This window comes from Ictalurus furcatus, chromosome 3 (assembly GCF_023375685.1).
Source record: "Ictalurus furcatus strain D&B chromosome 3, Billie_1.0, whole genome shotgun sequence".
NCBI classification, from domain to species: domain Eukaryota; kingdom Metazoa; phylum Chordata; class Actinopteri; order Siluriformes; family Ictaluridae; genus Ictalurus; species Ictalurus furcatus.
The window spans coordinates 14,496,063-14,518,246 of NC_071257.1; the positions used below are offsets into that span (position 1 = coordinate 14,496,063).

General features: G+C 38.9%; 3 protein-coding genes across 8 annotated transcripts in view; 2 read left to right on the forward strand and 1 right to left on the reverse strand.

Annotated features, from left to right (window-relative positions):
* The window catches only part of atp10d (ATPase phospholipid transporting 10D), a 45,947-nt gene extending 38,397 nt beyond the window's left edge, over positions 1-7,550 (forward strand). For 2 of the 6 annotated variants that reach the window (XM_053620901.1, XM_053620900.1), the window contains exons 22-23: positions 4,984-5,171; positions 5,401-7,545. In XM_053620901.1, the coding sequence (XP_053476876.1) occupies positions 4,984-5,171; positions 5,401-5,632 (420 nt within the window). In that variant the 3' untranslated portion in view covers positions 5,633-7,545. Of the gene's footprint in view, positions 1-2,636; positions 5,172-5,400 lie in introns of those variants that run through there. The other 4 variants (XM_053620902.1, XM_053620905.1, XM_053620903.1 and 1 more) reach the window with 4 other exon arrangements.
* Positions 7,551-7,668: 118 nt separating this feature from the next.
* On the forward strand, positions 7,669-16,771 carry dapp1 (dual adaptor of phosphotyrosine and 3-phosphoinositides). Its single transcript, XM_053620906.1, has 9 exons — positions 7,669-8,812; positions 10,300-10,422; positions 11,178-11,311; positions 11,656-11,786; positions 12,790-12,837; positions 13,992-14,054; positions 14,156-14,241; positions 14,528-14,615; positions 15,134-16,771. Exons 1-9 carry the CDS (start codon positions 8,751-8,753, stop codon positions 15,155-15,157), a joined length of 759 nt encoding a protein of 252 aa, XP_053476881.1. The 5' UTR covers positions 7,669-8,750; the 3' UTR covers positions 15,158-16,771.
* Positions 16,772-16,810: 39 nt separating this feature from the next.
* On the reverse strand, positions 16,811-19,493 carry lamtor3 (late endosomal/lysosomal adaptor, MAPK and MTOR activator 3). The gene is made up of 7 exons (XM_053620908.1): positions 19,414-19,493; positions 19,149-19,188; positions 19,023-19,057; positions 18,799-18,857; positions 17,533-17,666; positions 17,383-17,446; positions 16,811-17,100 (listed from the first exon to the last, which is right to left on the reverse strand). Exons 2-7 carry the CDS (start codon positions 19,155-19,157, stop codon positions 17,027-17,029), a joined length of 375 nt encoding a protein of 124 aa, XP_053476883.1. The 5' UTR covers positions 19,158-19,188; positions 19,414-19,493; the 3' UTR covers positions 16,811-17,026.
* Positions 19,494-22,184: the final 2,691 nt, after the last annotated feature.

A 22,184-nucleotide genomic window follows, 5' to 3' on the forward strand; every position in this document is an offset into this window, starting at 1 on the left:
CCAGTTGACATAGCATTGAAAGTGACAATTCTTCATTCATCTCCTCTTCTGGAAATCCATAGTGATGAAAAATAAATGTCAAGTCCTCTTCGGTGTCCGTATTAGAGCTGAGGATGTGATTAAGTGCAGTCAAAATGTTAATGTAATTTTCCTGAAATCGCTGGGAGATCTCTTTAATAGTGTTGTTCAGTATGCTGAAATGCAATTCCTTGTAATAGTCCTGAGCTGAGGCTGAATTCGGTCAAGGCACCGTAGCTTGGGTTGTTCTCTTCCATGGACTTTGCGGGCCGCGGTAGTTGTTCTTTTCGCACAACTCGCCTGTGAACTCCCAAACTCTGAAAGTGGTGATCAGTTCTCATTGCTAAAAGAGCAGAGATTGTGAAATATGCTAGGCTTTTTACACTGGCATAATGTAAGGTGGATGACTATAACACTTTGCACTGTACATTGCACTGTATGAGAATTCATCGCATCAAAATGCAAGGGTACAAAAAGTGAACATCCGTCACAGATATCAGCAAACTACTTGCCTGTCCCCCGACTCGCACACCATTTTCAGGAATTTCACTAAGAGTGTCAACGATAGTCTCAAAGTTATCAAGTATGGCCTCGAGAGCCTGTGCGTGTCAGCTTCATCTTGTGTCGCTTAGAGATGTCAGTGTGGTAGATTTACCTGAAAAGTCACTGCTCCGTTCTTGCAAAGACTCAAAAACAGCATGTCGTTTTGCTGACCCCTCGATGAAGTTATAGAGAGATTGAACATTGGTCAGCATGTGTCTCACAGCTGTATTGGTGCGACCGACATCCACAATGCAGAGGTTGAGGATATGCGAGTGACAATGGACGTACATCGCCAGTGGATTTTCTCTTAAAATGCGTGTAGCTACACCACGGTAGGTTCCTCACCTACTCGCCACACCATCATAACATTGTGCTCTCAAGTTGCAGATATCAAGATTAAAGCTTGTCAGTACATTCTTTAAAAGAAGGGTCAAAGATTCACCATCTGTTCTGTCAGTCCTATAAAATCCGATGAATGATTCATGGACATTGAGGTCTCTATGGACAGATCTTAAAACCACTGCAACTTGCTCATGCCTACTTATGTCTTGCGTTTCATCTGCAATAAGGGCAAAAATTCTGGCTTCATGCACTCGTTGTATGATGTCACTTTTAACCTGACTGGCCATTATATTGATCAACTCATTCTGGTGCTTGCTATGAACATAATTAAATGATCTCTCTCTATTTTTGAATAGCCTGTTAATTAGTTGGTTATCATTGGCCCTTAAATCCATCAACTGTAAGAAATTTCCCAGATTTTCTGATTCATCTGTTTCATCGTGACCACGAAGAGCAATAACGGAGCGGCAACAGAAGAGCAAAGTCTCGCATATTTTTTTCAGATATTCTCTGTTCTCATCGACTTGCTTTGCGTGTTCACTGCTGATTTGCATGGCTACGCTTCCCGTTTTAAGTGTCTGTTGATGACCTTTCGTTTTTAACCTAGCAGAAATGTGCACGATGCTTTTCTGATCTTCATTGAATTTTTCAGTGGCTTTTTTCCAGTTGTCAAATCCACTCACTTGAAATGAGTACATCTTAGACTCGTTGCCACCAAATGGGTGACACGTGAAACAAAAAGCCAGAGCAATGGTGGGACTATATTCAAGCCATTCATAAATCCCATACCATTCTTTCCTGAACTTTCTACCATCAGTCACTGGAAATGAAATTACTGGTTGATACAGCCCAATCTCAATAAAGTTTGCAGACGTTTTGGGTCCATGAACTGGATCTCGATCTGTGGAGGCCTGACTAACCATTCCAAATTGCTGCGGAGCTGATGGCTCACATCGGAAATTCTCCTCTTCTGCATGAGTGACACTTGTCTGCTCAGTTACTTGTCCTCCATCAGCAATTTCTGTTCTTGTTTTCTTGGAGAAGTAATTATCCAGTGTATTGGGATGCTTAGCCATTTTGTCCAATCATTTAGTTTTCTCTGCTAGTCATACTAACTACGGTAAACTAATAAGTAACTGCTCTTATTTTCTTCTACTGCCCCCTATCAAGGCGGAGATGTACATATAAACACACATTAAACAATTTTCAAATCTGAAAACTCCATGACTACAATAAATTGATGGCGATATGGGAGGGGGGCAACCCCCCCCCCCCCCCCCGTCACCGATGATTAATAGTATCTTAGTAGAGAGAAGGCTATTATTACAGTTTGTTTGTTTATTTATTTTTGTCTACAGCCTCACCTGCACACATTTTTATATTTTGAGCCTTTTCTTCTATGAGAAGAAGTGTTATAAAACATATTGATAACACTTTATTTGAAGGGTACCTACATATGGGCTTCATAATACATAAAGTCTTATGTCAAAACTCGTCAGGTGACATTATAGGATTTATGTAATATGTTCATAAAAAAAAAATTTGAATAAACAAACATTGATAAAGATTACAAAAAATTTTACTAAGCAGCATTAGACAATTTATATAATATAAAATGATCTAGGTCGAATCTTGTAAGGTGACATTATAGGAGTGGAGAGAAAAGGCCTCTCATGATTGATAGACAGTTAGATTATATTGATAACATGAAAAGTTGCTCTCCGCAAATTCAGGAATAGCAGTTACACATCTTCCAGTCAGCAACCTGCTTATCCTTGTCCTCACTGCAACAGACTCTTCCGGGCCCGGATTGGACTGATCAGCTATCTCCGGACCCACCTCCCAAGTGAATAGATGACATAAATGGTCCTCATCGACACCGATGGACGAGCATCATTGATAACATGAGCACATATGAGCTTTGGAATTTGTTGAATTAAGTATTTGTCAACGTACCTTTTATGAGCTGTTAATTTATGTAGGGATATGATGCCTTTGGAGGTCTGTCCCATTTATAAAACTTTGAGGAACTTAAAAAGGAAGCATATACAGTTGTGGTTGGAAGTTTACATACACTCATCATGATTTTTTTTAACTGTTCTTTTTCTGGGGCAGAATGATTGTACAGCATACATCTTTTAATAAAAAACTAAATCAAGAATTTGGTTCACAAGTTTGAATTTATTTGGGGTTTTCTGTAGTCAACACAAGGTCAAAATTATACAGACAGCACACCTAATATTTAGTTGCATGTCCTTTAGCAAGTTTCCCCTCAAGCAGAAACTTTTGGTAGCCATCCACCAGTTTCTGGTGGAATTCTGGTTGGATATTTGACCATTCTTCTTGGCAGAATTGGTAAAGTTCAATGACATTTGTTGGTTTCTTGGCCCTGACTCGACTTTTAAGCACAGTCCACAAATTTTCGATATGGTTGAGATCAGGACTTTGGGAAGGCCATTCCAAAAGCTTAATGTTCGCCTGCTTTATCCATTCCACAACCAGCACTGATGTGTGTTTGGGATCACTGTCCTGCTGAAACACCCAACTGTGTCCAAGTTTCAACCGTCTGGCTGATGGTTTGAGATTATGCTGAATAATTCTAAGATAGTCCTTCTTCTTCATTATTCCATCCACTTTGTGTAATGCACCAGTTCCTCCGGCAGCAAAAGCAGACCCAGAGCATAATGCTACCACCACGCTTTATAGTTGGTACAGTGTTCTTAGGGTTGAACACACCACCTTTACTCATCCAAACATACCTCTGGTCATTGTGGCCAAACAACTCAATCTGTCTCATCTGTCCATAAAACTTTCCTCCAGAGGACTTTTTCTTTGTTCATATGGTCAGCCGCAAACTTTACATGTGCTTGAAAGTGTCGATTTTGGAGCAGGAGCTTCTTTATTGGATGGCAGCCTTTCAGTCCATGGCAATGTAAAACTCGCTCGAATGTAGACAGTGACACTGATGTTCCAGCAGCTTCAAGTTCATGGCAGACCTGTGCCTTGGTGGTTCCTGGGTTTTACCTGACCATCCGAACCAGTTTCCTCTCAGCTGAGGGTGACAGTTTGGTTCTTCTTCCAGACCTTGGCAAAGTGGCTATACTTCCCAATAACTTTGAACTGATAAACTAATAAATTGATATTGGAATCTGCGATTGTTTAGAAAAGGCTCCAAGAGACATTCCTGACTAAATCCACCATCCTCTTTTTCAGATCTGCACTATTCTCCTTGGACTTTCTGATAGTACTGTGTGTTGGTCAATCCAAAGAGTGCTGTCAAACAAGCCGTTTTTATGTTCGCACAGAGAAGCTGCCAGCTGTAGTCAATCATGATCACTAACAGGAAATTAAGAGGCCTTGGTCTTGTCAATATGTTTAGAAGAATAGGCCAAAATCACACCTGAATACTGCGGCCGATTAATTTCTTCATACAGGCAGCGTCTTGAAGCTGTCATTACAAACAAAGGCTTCTCCACTAAGTATTAAATAAATTTCAGTTAGTGTGTTCAATACTTTTTTCCTGTAAATAGCCTCATTGGAAATATATTTACTGAAAAAAATGTTGACGCGTTCACTACTTATTTCCACCACTGTAATTATGCCCACAAGCTGCATGATGGAGCTGCTGTTAGTTTGTACTGTATAGTCATCAGGATAATTATCACATTTCTGGTGGAATTACTGTTCCTACACACTGTGTCCTCTCTGCTGTTGTTTCCATCAGTCGTCGTCCATGCATAGTGAGCATAGTAGACAAGCCATATCTAAGCATACCTTATAAAATTGCTGACTGATAGAGGACATGGTGTAATGATGATACGGTAATGGTGATACATTTTTATGGTAATGTAGAAAAAACCTAGAAGGCCCTGATCTACCTCTAAATATTAATAATGAAGCAAAACCAATAAACCAAACTGCTATCACTAACTGATTTTGAACATTATAGGTTTGGTTCTCAAAAAGACCAAATTCTGTTTGTCTGAGAATTTCTCTAAGTGTATTAGATTTGGTCTAGATTTACTTATTTATCTATTGTCTTTGCCTCATATTAACACTGGATTGTTGTGTGATCTGCAGACATGGCTCCATGCAGTGGTGTTACTAGGCAGTGGCATCTTCTACTACGCGTTTGTGCTAGTGTTCAGTGTCACATGTGTGACATGTAACTCTCCTACAAACCCATTTGGCATAGAGACCAGACTGATGTCTGAGTCACTGTATTACTGTGTGTGTGGACTGACTACTGTCCTAGCACTGCTGCCCAGGTACACACACACACACACACACACACACACAAAACACCCCCCCCCCCTCCATACATACATACATACATACATACATACACACACACACACACACACACACACACACACACACACACACACACAAAAAGAACTCCAGGACAGCCTACCTGCTGGACTGTGATTGTTCAGATTTGCAGTGAGTTCTCACATTCTCTCTCTCTCTCTCTCTCTGTTTTTTTTTCTCTCGCAGGGTGTTCTATCATGCCCTCTCTAACTCCCTCTGTCCGTCTGATTTGGTGAAGGCTCAGAAACTGGACAAGTCCTTCACAGGGCAGCGTTGGAGCAGTATGCATCACTGGGAAGAAGACAAATCTGCCAAAGAAAAATTGAACTCCAGGCCCATCCCTCAGACTCTTAGTGTGAATGCTGACATGCCCCACTTTGCCAATTGCAGTTCAGAGATTGGTCCTGTACCCTCCTGATTCATGAGCAGACGTTGCCTCAATGCTGAGAATTTGTCCACATTGTACTTTTGAGACTAGCAAAACCAGTCAAATGTCCAAACGTTTACCATCACTAACATCCCTCCACGTTCCCATCTTCTTTTATCAAAACTACACACATTAGCCATACCGATTTTATATATCTGTACGTGCATTCTCTGTTGTAGAGTGCCTTGAGAAAGCACTAAGTCTGACTGATATCAGAATATCTGAAACAGACATAAGTATGAATTCAAAATAAATAAATAAATAAAGGGGGTTGGGGGTGCGTTGGTTGGACACCTTCCTGACACAAAAGTAATTTTTCACAATATAATTTTAAAATAGCAGTATATTGTGAAAATGTTCATAACCTTTGTACTTTCAAGGTTGGAATTGGTTTTGTTGGACAACGTTGGTTATTTTAGTGCACTATGATGATGTTAAAGGTTACTAAATGCTAAAATTCTGAACAAACAGGGCACTTGTCAGAGAAGCTCCTGTAAGCTACTGTAAGAACTGCGACTCTGAATAGTTTCAGAAGACAGTGATTGTAAGAGGAGAAAATGAGGAGAAAGTGAGGTTTGCTCCTGCTGTGCTCCTAGGAAGACTTGCTACCACACTGGCCCTAAGTGGATAACATTGTCTATCTCCAATCTCGAGGAAACTATCAGCATTTCCAACGTAATATCACAGATGGTGGACATTATGCCCCTGCAATGGCCTGTTCTTTAGCAACACACAGGAACTGGCAATTTTAGGATTAATGTTTACATTTACATGTGTAGCTTTTGGGCACATGGTGGCTTAGTGGTTAGCATGTTCACCTCACACCTCCGGGATTGGGGGTTCGATTCCCACCCTGTGTGTGTGGCGTTTGTATGTTCTCCCCATGTTGTGGGTGCCCTGTGATGGACTGCTACCCTGTCAAGGGTGTATGCCGCCTTGTGCCCCATGCCTCCTGGTCTAGGCTCCAGGTTCCTCATGACTCCGAAGGATAAGCGGGATAGATGGATGTACTGCATTTAACAGGTAGAAGCCCTTAGAAGTGTTTTAGTTTCCATCAAAATCATATTGTCATACATAAAGTTCAGGGTCTAATAATACTAAGCTAAAATCCTGGTAGACAAGAGTTAGTACAACGAGGTAGTACACACAAACAATACAAGCCAAGGTTGTCGAAACAAATGTCACACATTACAGAGAAATTCTTACCAAAGACCAAAAAGCAACTGTTGAATTTCATTGTTCAGCACAGCACAATTTGAACCAAGGTTTAATAAGATTCCCAACACACCTCCATCCTACTAATGGAGAAATAGAAAACCTTGCTTCCAGACCACACTGCAAAAGCAACACTGGACTTTGAGATTCTTTGAGAGTATTAAGTTTGGGGATACAGACTGAGTACTTTTTAAAGAACTGTAGGGTATGTACATGTACTTGTTACTGCACAATATGAACAAAACACTATAATGTAAACACTATGAGTTTAACCGGGATATGCCTTGTGACTTAAATGTTTACATAAATGTTAACATTCATCAACATACCCAAAAAACATCTGGGTCAAAGAAGTTCATAGCACACAATAAATCATTTAGTCATTTTTTAGAGAGCTCATTTGTACATTACAGCCTTTTATACCAGTACTGCTATGTTGTAATAACAGCTAACATTCATATTGTTCAAATCTTGCAGTAAGCATAAAACATAAAGGAAATGTTCACATGGTAGTCATTTCTAAAGCCTTATGCAATTATGTGAGTTTTTCAAGGTTATTTTTTGTTTTGTTCTGTGTGCACTCTTATGAACTGTTTTTAAAAGTTTTTTTTTTTTTATATTGTAAAAACAATTGTTTGAAAATAAAAAAAAATATATATGAAAACCACTGTTGTTGCTCTTTGTATTGTATGTTGTATTGGCAGCCTGTAACTGTAGATTATTTCATTTCATCATTTCATGCAAAAGTTGATATCACAGTATTTTACAATTTACAGTCTTCCAGAAGCGTTCTAGCATACATTATACGGCCAAAAGTATGCGGACACCTGATCATCACACCCATATGTGCTTGTTATACATTTCATTCCAGATTTATTTGTTATAATAGCTTTTCTTTGAAGGCTTTCCACTAGATTCTGGATTCTGGCTGTGGGAATTTGCTCATTCAGCTACAAGAGCATTGGTGAGGTCAAGCACTGATGTTGGGTGAGGAGGCCTGTGGTGCAGTCAGTGTTTCAGATCATCCCAAAGGTATTCAGTGGGGATGAGGTCAGGTCACTCGAGGTCTTCCACTCCGACTTTGGCAAACCATGTCTTCATGGAGCTTGCTTTGTGCACAGGGGCACTGTCATGCTGGAACAGGTTTGGGCCTCTTAGTTCCATCCTTCCATCCATTTTCTGTACTGCTTATTCTATACAGGGTCATGGTGAGCCTTCAGCCTATCTTGGGGGATGAGAGAGGCACCCTAGACATGGTGCCAACCCATCACAGGGCCCAATCACACACATACACACTCACACACTACAGACAATTTAGAGATGCCAATCAGCCTAAAACGCATGTCTTTGTACTGTGGGAGGAAATGTATATCCGGAGGAAACCCTTGAAGCATCGGGTGAACATGCAGGCTCGCAGGCCAGAGGCAGGAATTGAGCCCCCAACCCTGAAGGTGTGAATTGTTTTTTTTTTTTTCGTTTTTTTTTTCGTTTTTTTTTTCCCACTTCAGCATTTAACAATTTTGCATTTCTATTGTTTGGCAATTTAACTGTTTTATTTTTGGTTACCTTTATTTCTGTTAAACTGCAAACACCTTTTTTTGTATAATTTGAAAGGTGTATAAAATTGTAAGTATAAAAAAATGTAAGTAAAGTTTATTATAGTGTAAATGGTATTGAGAAAATGCTTCCAGCATGAAGGTATGACAGTTTGGCACAACCCAGGCTTTTTGGACGTCTACAGCATTGTGGGCGTGGTCATTGCTATGTGTCTAATGTTGTGTGGGCGTGTCAGTGTGACAGGTTCAGCTTCCTCTTTTAGATTCCTCGCAAATCAGTCTGCTCTGCTGAAGTGTCTAATTCTCAGTAAATCTGTTCTCAGTGACCTGAAGCTGCAATGAGTGTATGCAGCTCCACATTCAGTGGTCCAGAGGATATGGACGAGTTGGAGTCGGTTGGGTGAGTTGTGCATTTTATAAATAAACAATCAGTTCAGCATTTTAAACGTCGGGCTGTCATACAGAGACGTTCATCTATGCCGTGTGTCAAGGTTTGAACTGTATGAACTTTGGCCTTTAGACACTTCAGCCCTATATTACTGTTTAAAAAGTTTTTATCCCTCTTTCCATTTAGTCTTTGTATTCACTTGTATTCATTTCACTGTCAAACAACATCAAGACCACCAGAGTAACTATTTAGTTCCTGTAGCTGATTAGTGTTGGTCCCATTTGACCTTCTGTGTCCAGAGTAGGGTGGGGGGAACAAAACCAAAAGTCAAGGTATGATTGGCAAATGTTGGTTATTCGCATGTTAGGTTTGTGAGTTTCATACTGCTATTTTTGCATTAAAAGTTCAAATGGAAAATACCTCTGCTGAAAAGCTGCAGTAGGAGGAAACGAGTCTCTGATTTTAGATATGCTCTAATGAACACAGAGCGGTAAACATGTGTCTCTAAAACTTAGTGTGTTTAAGTTAAATGTATTTTGAGAATGAAATGTGATCTGCGTAATGGATTTCAAAGACAAAGGCACTTTTCTATTTTTGTTCTTTTGTTTTTAATAAGGAATTTGACTTACATCATGCAAGAAAGCTGTGCCTTTATTAGGCCACTTTGCCATTACATTATTTGTATGTTTGGTTTAGAGGTCCAGTTCTCCTGGCAGGGGTATTTCCCTGCTTAGACATGTCTCAACAGTTACAGTTGATATGCATCTGGTAAATAAAGAAGTCTCAAGATTGATATGTTTTAGTATGTGTTCTGTTTCCTTCACTTATCATTTGGTTGTTTAAGGCAGATGTGTATAACATCTAGCGCTGTGATGGCACATTGCGACCTCACAGCTCCAGGACCCCCGATACAATTCTGAGCTTGGGTTTTGATTGTTCTTTTTATATTGCAGTGGGTTTCCTCTGGGTTCTCTGGTTTCCTCCCATCTTTCAGGTTCACTCATTTCCACCACCTTAGCTTTCCTTCTTGGCTACTCTTGAGTGTGTGAATGTGTGTGTGCATGGTGCCCTGTGATGGACTGGTATCCCATCCAGGGTATTCCCACTTTCATTTCTTGGATAGACTCAAGATCTACACCTACCCTGGCCGGGCTAAATCAGTTCCTGAAACTGAATGGATGAGTGTATTATACATAAAGCTCATATGTTAGTGAATATATGTGAAAACAAAACAAAAACAATCCATCAGTACATGTGTGTGTTGAGTGGACGGTAATATAAAATTTACAAGCAGTCTAGATGACAAAAAGCACTGATACAGTAAGATATTCTGTTCTGGATAATTTCTGACAATAGACATGATGTTACTATAGATTTATTTTTATAATTATAGCCATCAACAATTGACCTTCATTTGTCATTAGCAAAAGTCAGCACTCTGAATTCAGCTCTCTCTCTCTCTCTCTCTCTCTCTCTCTCTCCCTCTCTCTCCCCTCTAGTTGGTACCATTATGACTTGTCCCGGCATGCTGCTGAGGCTCTGCTCATGTCAAATGGTGTTGATGGGAGTTTTCTGCTCAGAAACAGCAACAAGGGACCCGAATGCTTTGCCCTGTCTGTCAGGTTAGTTGTTCCTCCATCTCTTCTCTTCTTTCTCATTTTCGAATAGCACAGGATCTGCATGTGCACGTTTATTTACTCATGTTACTTTGTTACTTGCTTGCTCACATTCCATGCCAGTATTTGATATGTGGTCTTTTTTGAAGGGCACTGATGAACCAGTTGATAGGGAATGCAGTCTGTCAGCTTTTCTTTGCCAGGGCCAGTGTGTTTAGTGTCCTTGTTTATGAGTAGTAACTCACAGATTTGGAAATTGCCCTGAGTAAATGCTTGAAATCATAAAGAGCATTCTTGTGCATTGCATTCCTCTAAGTTTAGATTTTGATTTAGACTACTTTTTTTCTGTTTCCTTTTAATTGTATCAGTTCCCCCTTTTTAAAGTTATGGTAGTAGCATGCGAATAATAAGCTTATCATTCAATTTCAGAGAAAATAAGCCCATATCAGCACAATCAGTATTATATATTCAAATCCTGGACCATCATGCTGAATAGATTATATTGTGCTATTTATTCACTAGCAGAACTTTAGCGTATATGTGGATTGTGCTCTTTGTTTGACATTACATTTAAATACATTCAGATTTTATGGAGTCCAGGTCTGTAGCCGAGGTCATCACCTCCCAGGTTAGTTTAGCTCTTACCTTTGTGCCATGAATGTTGTTCACTGTACTGCACATTGTGCTAGGAGAAATCAGGAAGGTATCTGTAATATTAAATAGCCCTTATTAGACTAAATGTCTTGGTTTGATTCAATCAGGGCAAAGGACTCGGTGAAGCACTTCTACGTCCAGCGGCAGAACGGGAGGTATTCTTTTGGATTCAACGAGTTTTCATACCTTCAGGATTTCACCAGTCACCTTGCCAATCAGCCGCTACTGGGCAGTGAGACAGGTTTGTCACACAGACACACACAAACACACAAACAAATCCCTTTATTTCTGTCTGATTGTCTAACCTCCATGTCTTCCCTCACTGTAAAACTGGATAGTTCATTTAACTCAAAAAAATTTGAGGAAACTAATTACCTTAAAATTTTTAAGATGATAAATCCATTTCTTTAAGCCAATTACACTTAAATATAACAAAAATTTAACTCAAACTTGTTATATTTAAGTGTATTTGGCTTAAAGAAATGGATTTATCAACTTAAAAATTTTGAGGTAATTAGTTTCCTCAAATTTTTTGAGTTAAATGAACGTATCCGGCTTTACAGTGCTCTTATTATGGTTTTATAGGTAGCCTGATAGTGCTACGGTTCCCGTACCCCCGACAGGTGGAGGAGCCATCCATTTACGAGTCTGTCTGTGTGCACACGACTATACAGACAGGACGGAGTGAAAGTGACTTGGTCCCCAGTGCTCCATCAGTACGTTAGCAGCACTTTACATTTTGCGTTAACGCATTCATAATGTTTGGCTGATTTTTATGACGAGAATCTCACTAAGCATTCATATAAAATACCCCGAAGGTCAGTTTTGTTCATCACAGACATGACAGTCTGATTCCAAAGAAACCTCCACCCTGAAACACGTTCAGCGTGTTTGTAGTACGCTTAGATATTTTGGTGCTAATATGTTGCTTGGTGCTGTATTGTCATTATTCCTGTGAGAAGTTAGTGGTTGTGTGCTGCTCTGACGTTACAGGGGGACATAACTAACTCGGTTACAATGTCGTTTAATAAGAGGTTTCAGGGCTTCTTTTTCCTCACTAACCATTAATAAGATGTCCAGTGTAGACGTAGTGGAGAGAACAAAAGTTGGGCTCCAAATGGGTTCCAGAATGTAATGCCGCTATCGGACACATTTGTGCTTAGTTATGGCAGATACTCAGCTCAGCTAGTTAGTGGTCTATGAGAGAATAAGCATGATATCTCTAATGCCGTATTAGTATGACAGTCTAAGCTTTAGAAACTTATGTGTTTGAGCAGAGAGTATGGATACGGAGGTCAGAAAGCTGGACAGATTAAAGGACTAAAGTGCTGCTGCATCACTTATTAGGTAGAGATAAAGCAAGGGGTAAATCCCACTGGAACATCAATAGTATAGATAACATTGTGGGTAATGTAGGAAACTGTTAAACAATAAGTGAAAACAGACAAAGATGTCAATAAATGATGTTTAGCTCAGAATTTCATTACAAAATAAATCTTGGACATCACTGAAGATAAAAAAATGTATCTATTAATGTTCAAGTTGTGCAGTTTAGTTCCTTTAAGTAACTTATTTTTTATGAAGCCGCTAATTAGGTAAATATCAAAAGCAACTCGACACATCACAGAACATGTTCTTTCAGATCAGGAAGTGATTCAAAAGTGTGTTGTTTTTTTTAAAACTATTTCTATCTGTTATTAATTGAACACCCTCCTGCAGCTTGGCACAAAAGAGGGCTATCTGGTGAAACAAGGAGGCATCATAAAGGTGAGTCAGTGTGAAATTCCATCTTCTTGTACAGTATACAGTCTTTATTTTTGAGTAGCAACAATAGTTATACATGATATACTCACCAGCCACTATATTATCATACTAATACTGGGTAGGACCCCGCTTTTGTTCTCTGAACAGCCTTAATTCTTCGTGCCATTGATTCCACCAAGTGTTGGGAAAATGACTTTGATATTGTGGTCAATGTTGACATGATTGCATCACATAATTGCTGCAGATTTTTCAGCTGGATATTCATGCTCTGAGTCTCCATTTCTATGACATCCCAGTGGTAGATAAGCTGGGGTAGATTAGGCATTCAACTAATTACCAACCTGAGTTGTTGACACAAGGAAGGATTCATGCTGCTGATGCCAAATTCATGGGCATTTTGCAGCAGAAATCAAGATTTATCTGCAGACATTTTTCACCTGTCCAATTTTGGTGAGCTTGTGGTAAATGGTCTGCACTTATATAGTGCTTTTTTAACCTTAGGTTCCAAAGCGCTTTACACTCATTTTTCATTCACCCATTCACACTCACACCAATGGTAGCAGAGCTGCCATTCAAGGAGCAACTTGGGGTTCGGTGTCTTGTCCAAGGACACTTTGGGATGTGGAGTCATGGGGAATCAAACCGCCAACCCTACGATTGGTGGACAACCCGCTCTACCACATGAAACACAGCTGCCCCTGTTAACTCAGATTCCTGCCCTTCACTGACAGCAGTGGAACCTTACATGGACTTCTGCTCTTATAGCCCCCACATCATGGTGCATGGTGCATTCTGAGATACTTTTCTGATCACCACTGTTGTAAAGTGTGATTATTTGAGTTATTGTAGTGTTCCGGTCAGGTCGAACCAGTCCATCTAGCACCAACAATGATGCCACAGTCAAAGTCTATGATCACATTTTTTCCTAATTCTGATGTGAACATTAACTGAAGCTCTTGACTTGAATCTGTATGAATTTATCCATTGTACTGCTGCCACATTGCATAAATGTGCAGGTGTACAGGTGTTACAAATAAAGTGGCTGGTGAGTGTCTATATATAAATAATCTGTTATTAATATCTGTATTAAATCATTAATACTAATAAGTTAACTGAATTTCCTAGATGCTTTGAGTACTTATTAGTGTTTCTTTTAGAACTGGAAACAACGATGGTTCACACTGAACAGAAACGAGCTAAAGTACTTCAAAGACAAAATGGTAATTCTAAAAAAAATCTTACAGTTAGTTTAATCAGTATGCAGTGTAAAATGAATAAAGCCATTCTGATTTTTTTCTTCGTTTTTACTTCTCTCTGTCAGTTTCCACAACCTATTCGGACCCTGGATCTGACTGCATGCTCTGCCGTTCAGTTTGATTACAGCCAGGAGAGGGTTAACTGCTTCTGGTAGGAACACTTACAATGCGTTACACTGCATTGGCGTATGTTATGGGTTTATTTCCTGTCTGTTGAACTCTAAAATGGGGAAGTGCAACTAGAAGCACCTCCATACAGGCAGAAATGGCAGCATTTAGCTACCACTCATTCTATTCACACCACCCACACTTACTAAAAAACACACTTCACATTATACGTTACAGTTCCCAAATCTATACATAAATGTCTCAGTAAACATTGTGGTTATTTTTATACTTCTCTTACAGTTTCTCATTATTTCCACTCTCTATTATAGTCTAGTGTTCCCTGAGAGGACGTTTTATTTGTGTGCAAAATCAGGCGTGGAGGCTGATGAATGGATAAAGATACTACGCTGGAAATTGGTAAGAATAGAGATATAAATGGCAAAAAAACCCTATTAATTGTGTATTAGGTTTTCATCTTAAGTTACAGTGATTGTTTTAGAATAGAAAATGATTAGTTTTGGGCACAGTGGCTTAGTGGTTAACATGTTCGCCTCACCTCCAGGGTTGGGGGTTTGATTCCCGCCACTGCCCTGTGTGTGCAGAGTTTGCATGTTCTCCCCGTGCTTTGGGAGTTTCCTCCTGCAGTCCAAAGACATGCATGGTAGGCTGATTGGCATGTCCAAAGTGTCCGTAGTATATGAATGGGTGTGTGAATGTGTATATGATTGTGCCCTGCGATGGATTGTCACCCCGTCCAGGGTGTACCCCGCCTTGTGCCCCATGCTCCCTGGGATAGGCTCCAGGGTCCCCCCACGACTCTGTAGGATAAGTGGTATAGAAGATGGATGGATGATTAGTTATTGGTGAAACTAAGAAAATTGTTTTCCATTGTTTCCTGCATTGCCTAACAGTCATTATACCCATCTTTTTTCCAGTCACAGATAAGAAAAGGAAGATGATGACCATAATGTGGAAAAGATGAAAAGGAACAAGTAGGAGTGTGAGCTGTGAGGGCAGTTAGGAATGATATAATAGGATGAACTTAGTCAGAGTACAGTATCAGCTGTGGGTTTGTATTTGCTCCTGTGGCCACTGTAATCTGTGGTGTGAAGAATGTCTGTGTCTCAGATGTGACTCTCTAAGGATGGCTAAGTAAGTCCTGACCTTCTGTTATGCAGACCACATATGGAGATGTTGAATTTCAGTGATCAAATGAAGGAAGAGAATGGGCCTAATGGCATTTACAAACTGACATCATTAATGGTGTAACTAATTAAGCTTTCCACTGTGGAACCATGAAGTGCCTGTAGTTGTGCAATGCATGCTGTAGTTGTGCAATGCTGCATCAGTGCAATGCATTGCAAGTTATTCATAAAATACTAAAACCCTGGATGGAAACAGGAATTTAACTTTGTACTAAGTAAGAAATATAAAGGCAGCTACACTGGTGACCCCTACCTCATTAAATTATGGTTAGCAGTTCTTGAAAAAAGGGTTGACAATCAGCACATTGATCAGTGTTTCAACTATAAGTTTCAGTTTTTGTTATGTATAGACCCACCGAACATATTGGAATGGCATGGCTAATTCTGTAGTTTTTTCCCCCCCATACATTTGGGTTTGACATTAAAAGTTGAACATAAGATGATACATCAGAATATCAAACTTTATTTCCTCATACTTGCATCTAGATGTGTTAAACAAATTGGAACATAGCACCTTTTGTTTGACCCACCCATTTTTCAAGTGATCAAAAATATTGTGACATGCGACTGATTGATTGATGGTTTAAACATTTATTAGCTCTGAATGTCTATTCTTGGTTTGAGTCATGGGTTTCACCTTTGAAGACTACATTTGTTGTTAAAAAGGATAAACCAACATGAAGGCCAGAGAGATGTCTGTGGGAGAAAAGCAAACCCCCATTCAGTGCCTCTGCCTCCCCACCCCAAAAAAGAAAAAAGAAAAAAAAAAAACAACTGACGTAAGCTGTGGTAAAAGCCTGGAAAAGCATTACAAAGGGATTGTAATTAGTTCAGAGAATTGCTTTGTATAGGAACATGGGGCTGCATTTCACTGGACCAGGTGCACCTGTCCTTCAAGATGTCCCTACATTTGTTGCTAAATTCTGTAGTTGCTTTAACACAAGGAGGAAGTCAAACACTTTACATGGTCTCATTATAGAATATTCTAGAGAATAGTCTGTAGTAGATTACTTCCTCCTACTTGATTCATAAAACCATATTTAATATTTGAATTGTGCAGTAAGACCTTTTCCAGAAGAATTGAATGAGTTTTTTTGTTATATAAATCGTGATCTTGCTCCATATTGATATTATTGTGTTATCCACCAGCTTTTGGGTTCAGCATGTCTGATGGAGTAATATGTGTTCATTTAACATTGTACCATTGACTGGAGTGATGGCAAAATTATGTAAAACATGAATAATGAGTAAAGACTGCTGTGCATCTATGTGTACATGCTTTTGTGAGAAGAAAAAAAAAATTAGTTTACATTTGTCCTCATGCTGGTTTCAGATAATGCTTTGAGATAACACTGTGAAAATGGGGGGGGGGGGGGGGGGGGGGTAAATGTATTTTGTACATCAAAGTCATAAACAAATTTATTAATTAGAAGAAATCAAAAATACAACCAGACAGGGTTACATTCAAAAGAGAAACATACAGCATCAAGAGCAACTGACATGAAATCCAAGTTCACAGCCAACATCATACTATTATTATAATAATGTCCAAGGTGCATATGTGTATGTGTGTCTTGATCCAGTCCAGGTATACACTGCAGTGGTTATCAAGCTGTCTGTCTTCTAGGCAACCTCAACCACCTGTCTCAGTTCCTCTATCAGTGGAACAAGCTCCTTCTCCAAACTGATGATCAAACCTAAAAATAACATAAGAAACTGATTCACTAACCCTGTGATGCAAATATCAGTGTGCATTAAAAACACACCAAGTGGAATGTATTTAATAGTATTTAACTGTGGCAAGGATCTGAGTGTGTTAGGAATTTTTTTTTTAATAACAATATCTCTAGTAAACCAATGTATTTTCAGGCTTTGAGTCACCATGTATTGTTTAAGCTAAAGTTGTAAAGTGTTTCCAAATAAAATATTTATCTGCCAGCTCCTTAACTGTCAGTTATTCACATCCATGGCACACTTACCTGTGTTGGCACTGCTACTTGCAATGAAGCTGATCACTAAGGGCAATCGGTTAAATTGCACAATCTGAAAACAACAACAAAATGACAGTGAAAACATTTAGCAAGTCATACAAATAATTTCAGCTGAGTAGAGATTGTGAGGCACAATACCTGATATGTGTTGTAGTAGCAAATGATGCTCTTATTTTTGGACAGACCCAGCTTGCTGCCTTGATCTGTGGCCAGCGCAAATGTTGAGAGAAAGCCTGGTCGCAGAGCATACTCTGGAGCATTGTCATTGGCAACTACAGAGCACAACCACATCAGTGACCACTTAAGAGCAATGGGAAACTAAACCATGTAACATTTGAGATACTGTAACCACAGTGGTTAATTATACACAATATGGCCAAAGGTATGAGGACACCTGACCATCACACCCACATGTGGACATTCACCAAACTGTTGCCACAAAGATTGTATAGGATGTCTCTGCAATTTCTCTTCACTTCAAAGAAGGGGCCAAAATGTGTTCCAGCATAACAATGCACCTGTGCACAAAACAAGGCCCATTTAAACATGGGGTGTTTCTCAAGCACAAGTAAAGTTGAGTCCTCCCTAAAAATGTCCTTCTGAGGCTTCAATGCTAGACGCATTGACGCAATGAGATGGCCTAGTAAGTACGCATGTCTACGTCATGAAGTTTTCCGCCCCCCCCAGTCGTGACAGTAATGCCCTAATATTTTTATAAGTACTATTGATTTTTGTTATAATTGTAGAATTGTTATACTATTTAAAAATAATTTAGGAAAAAATACTTTTAAAAAATCTTTATAACTGACTTTTTATATAATGCAATACATTAAATGCGAATAGTATGACAACCGTCTGTAACATGGGCAGCATTTAATTTACGACAAAACAAAACTCGAATGCTTCCATCTCCGAAAACATTTTTGGGCTTACATTTCATAACAAACTCGAGGGAAGCTCAGTGCCGACTAGTGTCCCACCATTTTTTCGTGAATTTCTAAGGATCCTTCAGACTGAGACGGCCTTCGACGGCGCTTGATGACGTAGCAGCCGAGATACGCAACCTTACTAGGACTCAGCTTTCCATTTGAGAAACGCCCATGATGTGCCAAGGTTGGAGAAGAAGTGTACATGAGTGTCCTGCACAGAGCCCTGACCTCATCCCCACTGAATACCTTTGGGATGAACTTCACTAATGCTCCTGTTTGTGAATGAACACAAATCCCTATAGCCACTGTCTATAGCCAAATCTAGTGCAAAATCTTCCCAGACAAATAGAGGTTATTATAACAGCAAAGGAGGGATACATCTGGAATGGGATGTTCAAAAAGCACATATTGGTGTGATCGTCAGGTGTCACATACTTTTAGCTATATAGTGTATAACTAAGACTATTTTGATTACCTTTGATTATAGGAACTCCATCTCTGTCTGTTACTACTATTGCGTGGAGGCCTTCAACCCTGACAAGAGAAAATAGGTAATTTATTATTATTATAAGTAGTAGTAGTATAATCCCATAATAGTATAAACACTACGTTTTTACTGTTTTTAATACTGGTGAATTATATTTGAGTTAAATCTTTAAACAATGAAAAGCTAACCCTAACACAAAAAACACAACTTACGTTGGCAGCTGTTTGTACAGGTACCTCTTCAAATCCTGCAAACATTACATCACATCCGTTATACACATCTACAGTTCACTACAGAGATCAGAGCACTGCTTCATGTAAATAACCGATAATACTTACATCTGCCATGGTGAAAACTGGCAAGTGCGTGCGCCTCTTCCTGTAACAAAACGCTTATTTACGTTAACTTTAAAATAAGAAACAGATAAACATCCTGAACACTCGACATGTAAGTCACACCAGCTCAGACAGCAGGATCTGTAGCGAAGTTAGTTATCTTTGCAGCGCTTTTATGTTTACATTACGTACGTTGTTACACGACCACATTAGGCTGCATGCCTGCAAATAATACGTGAAGAACGAAAATCAATACAACTGCCATTACCTTTATTTAGCCCTTTTTTTGACGCTCTCTGCGTCGCGTAATGTATATATCACATGACACACACTTCCGTAATCGTAATTTCCTGCCATTGAGAAATCGTTTCGTGCGCCCTCTAGTGGTAAGCCAGTGTAATTACAGATATAGTCCCGCTGATTGCATCAATAATAATAATAATAATAATAATCATAACCATAATAATAATTATTATTATGATTATGATTATTATAATTGTCCATCCATTTTTCTATACCACTTATCCAACAGGGTCGCGGGGAACCTGGAGCCTATCACAGGGAGAATGGGGCACAAAAACAAGACACCCTGGACAGGGTGCCAATCCATCGCAGGGCACAATCACATATACATTCACACACCCATTCATACACTACGGACACTTGGGACATGCCAATCAGCCTACAACCCCCGAAGCACGGGGAGAACATGCAAACTCCGCACACACAGGGCCTTGGCAGGAATCGATCCCCCGACTCTGGAGGTGTGAAGGGAACGTGCTAACTAGTGATGGGAAGTTCGGGTCATTTTACTGACTCGGATCTTTGAATCTCGTTCAGCAAAATGAACAAATCTTTTTCATTTTTTTGAATTTTTTTTATGAATCGAGTCATTTCGTTCATTTCAGTAGAATATAATTAAAATGTTACATGTTAAATTCCCCCAACACATCTAGTCCTTAATAAACTATACAATAAACTATAGGCTACCGCACCCAAGGCCGAATTATGAGAAACAGAAATGATTAATTAATTGCTTTCGCATTAGGTCTTCAGGCTATGCAGTCTGTTAGTTCACTTCATCTCCCAATCCGAGTCCTTCTTTCTTTTCTCACGTCACATTTGTCACGTCTGTTCCCCGGAAACAGAAATGATTAGTTAACGTCTCGAGTCTTCGGGTTCGAGTCATTCGTTCATCCCGTTTCCGGCACTGCACGGGGCGGTCATCGGATGAACGAACGAATCAAACCAGAAGACGAGAGGTGAACTAATCATTTCGGTTTCCGGTATAGAATATATGGGGATGTTGCAGCGCATGCGCAGTCAAAAATGAACGAATCACTCTCTGAGACAACTCTCTGCTCCTGAGTCATATTAAAGATTCGTTCAAAATGAAACGAATCGTTCATGAACGGCACATCACTAGTGCTAGCCACTAAGCCACCGTGCGCCCTATAATAATAATAATAATAATAATAATAATAATAATAATAATAATAATAATAATAATAATAACAACAACAACAACAATAATAATAATGCGTGAGTGGCAGTTTAACAGTTTTTAATAACTATTAACAGCTTGACCCTTACTTAAGAGCATAACATCTTAACTAACATCTTATATGGAAGTATTTTGCGGACAATATTCAAAAGCAATTGCAAATTGTACTTGCAATTGCATTTCCTATTTGTGGATGCATAAATTGTGACATAATTCAAATGAAAAGGCAAATAGTGTATTACCGTTTGCATTTTCAGTGTCTGCCAAATTTCAAACGGAAACGCAAAATCCATTTGCATCTGCATTTCCCATGCCTTACACAGAAACCTGTCAATCACTGTTGGGGTGGGAATATACTATGGGGCGTGTTTGTATTTGGAAGTGACGTCACTCACAGACGACCGCATTTTAGACTGCCTCCGGACATTCACTGAGATTCTCTCTTCTATTTCTCAAACAATAAATACACACAAAGGACAACATGATATACATATAATGATATACATTTTTAAATGAGTGATTACACATATAAACAATTATTATTATATAAACATTATTATGCCACATAAAACCCTGGGTTAATCTTAGCAACTACAGCAAAATGCTGTAAGAAAAAAAGGAAGTGGTTTTTATTGCCACATATTTTACCTGCAAACAAACAGAAATGACACTCAACAAATGTTATGATTCACACTATAATATATTCAATTGTTCCTATCAGACACAACTCGATTTTGAAAAGGGTTGTTTTTGTTAAAAAGGAAAAAAAAAGAAAAAAAGAAAAATAATAACTTTTTGATTGTAGGAGTTATGCAAAAAACATTCTAAACATTTAAAATTTCTTTTAAAAAAATAAATAAAATAAAACAAAATTTTTTTTAATCTATTTGCTTTAGTTGATACCAATAATGAACTGTATCCAAGTATATTTAGTTTTACATGAATAACTCCTACAATCAAAAAGTTATTTGCTGCTAGGAGCTAAGTTTTCTCTTGTTACCTCAGCAAAGATAAACCATTTCAATCTAACACATTCCCAGGTTTAATTTATGTGAATAAACATGTAATGCTGATTTTAAAGCACTTCTCATTTTATTTTAATACTTATGCTGATGTGTGCAAGTTAGGATATATAACATTCAGGATTTTATTTAAAATCCTAGGATTTTGTCTAGCCTAAATTCTACTGCTTTTAACTATTCTTGGTCTTTTAATCCCTGCTGAAAAACAACAGTTTTGACCATTGTGAATTCCATGATGGTCCAAGGTGTTATGCTTGTTTGTGCTAGTCTAGTGCTGCTTTAGTATGGCCATGCTTGTGATGAGCAGATCTTTGAACTTTGCTGGTGGAACTAATATGGTTTTGCTGATTATTGCATGTACAGTGCATCCGGAAAGTATTCACAGCACTTCACTTTTTCCACATTTAGTTATGTTACAGCCTTATTCCAAAATGGATTCAATTCATTATTTTCCTCAAAATTCTACAAACAATACCCCATAATGACAACATGAAAGAAGTTTATTTGAAATCT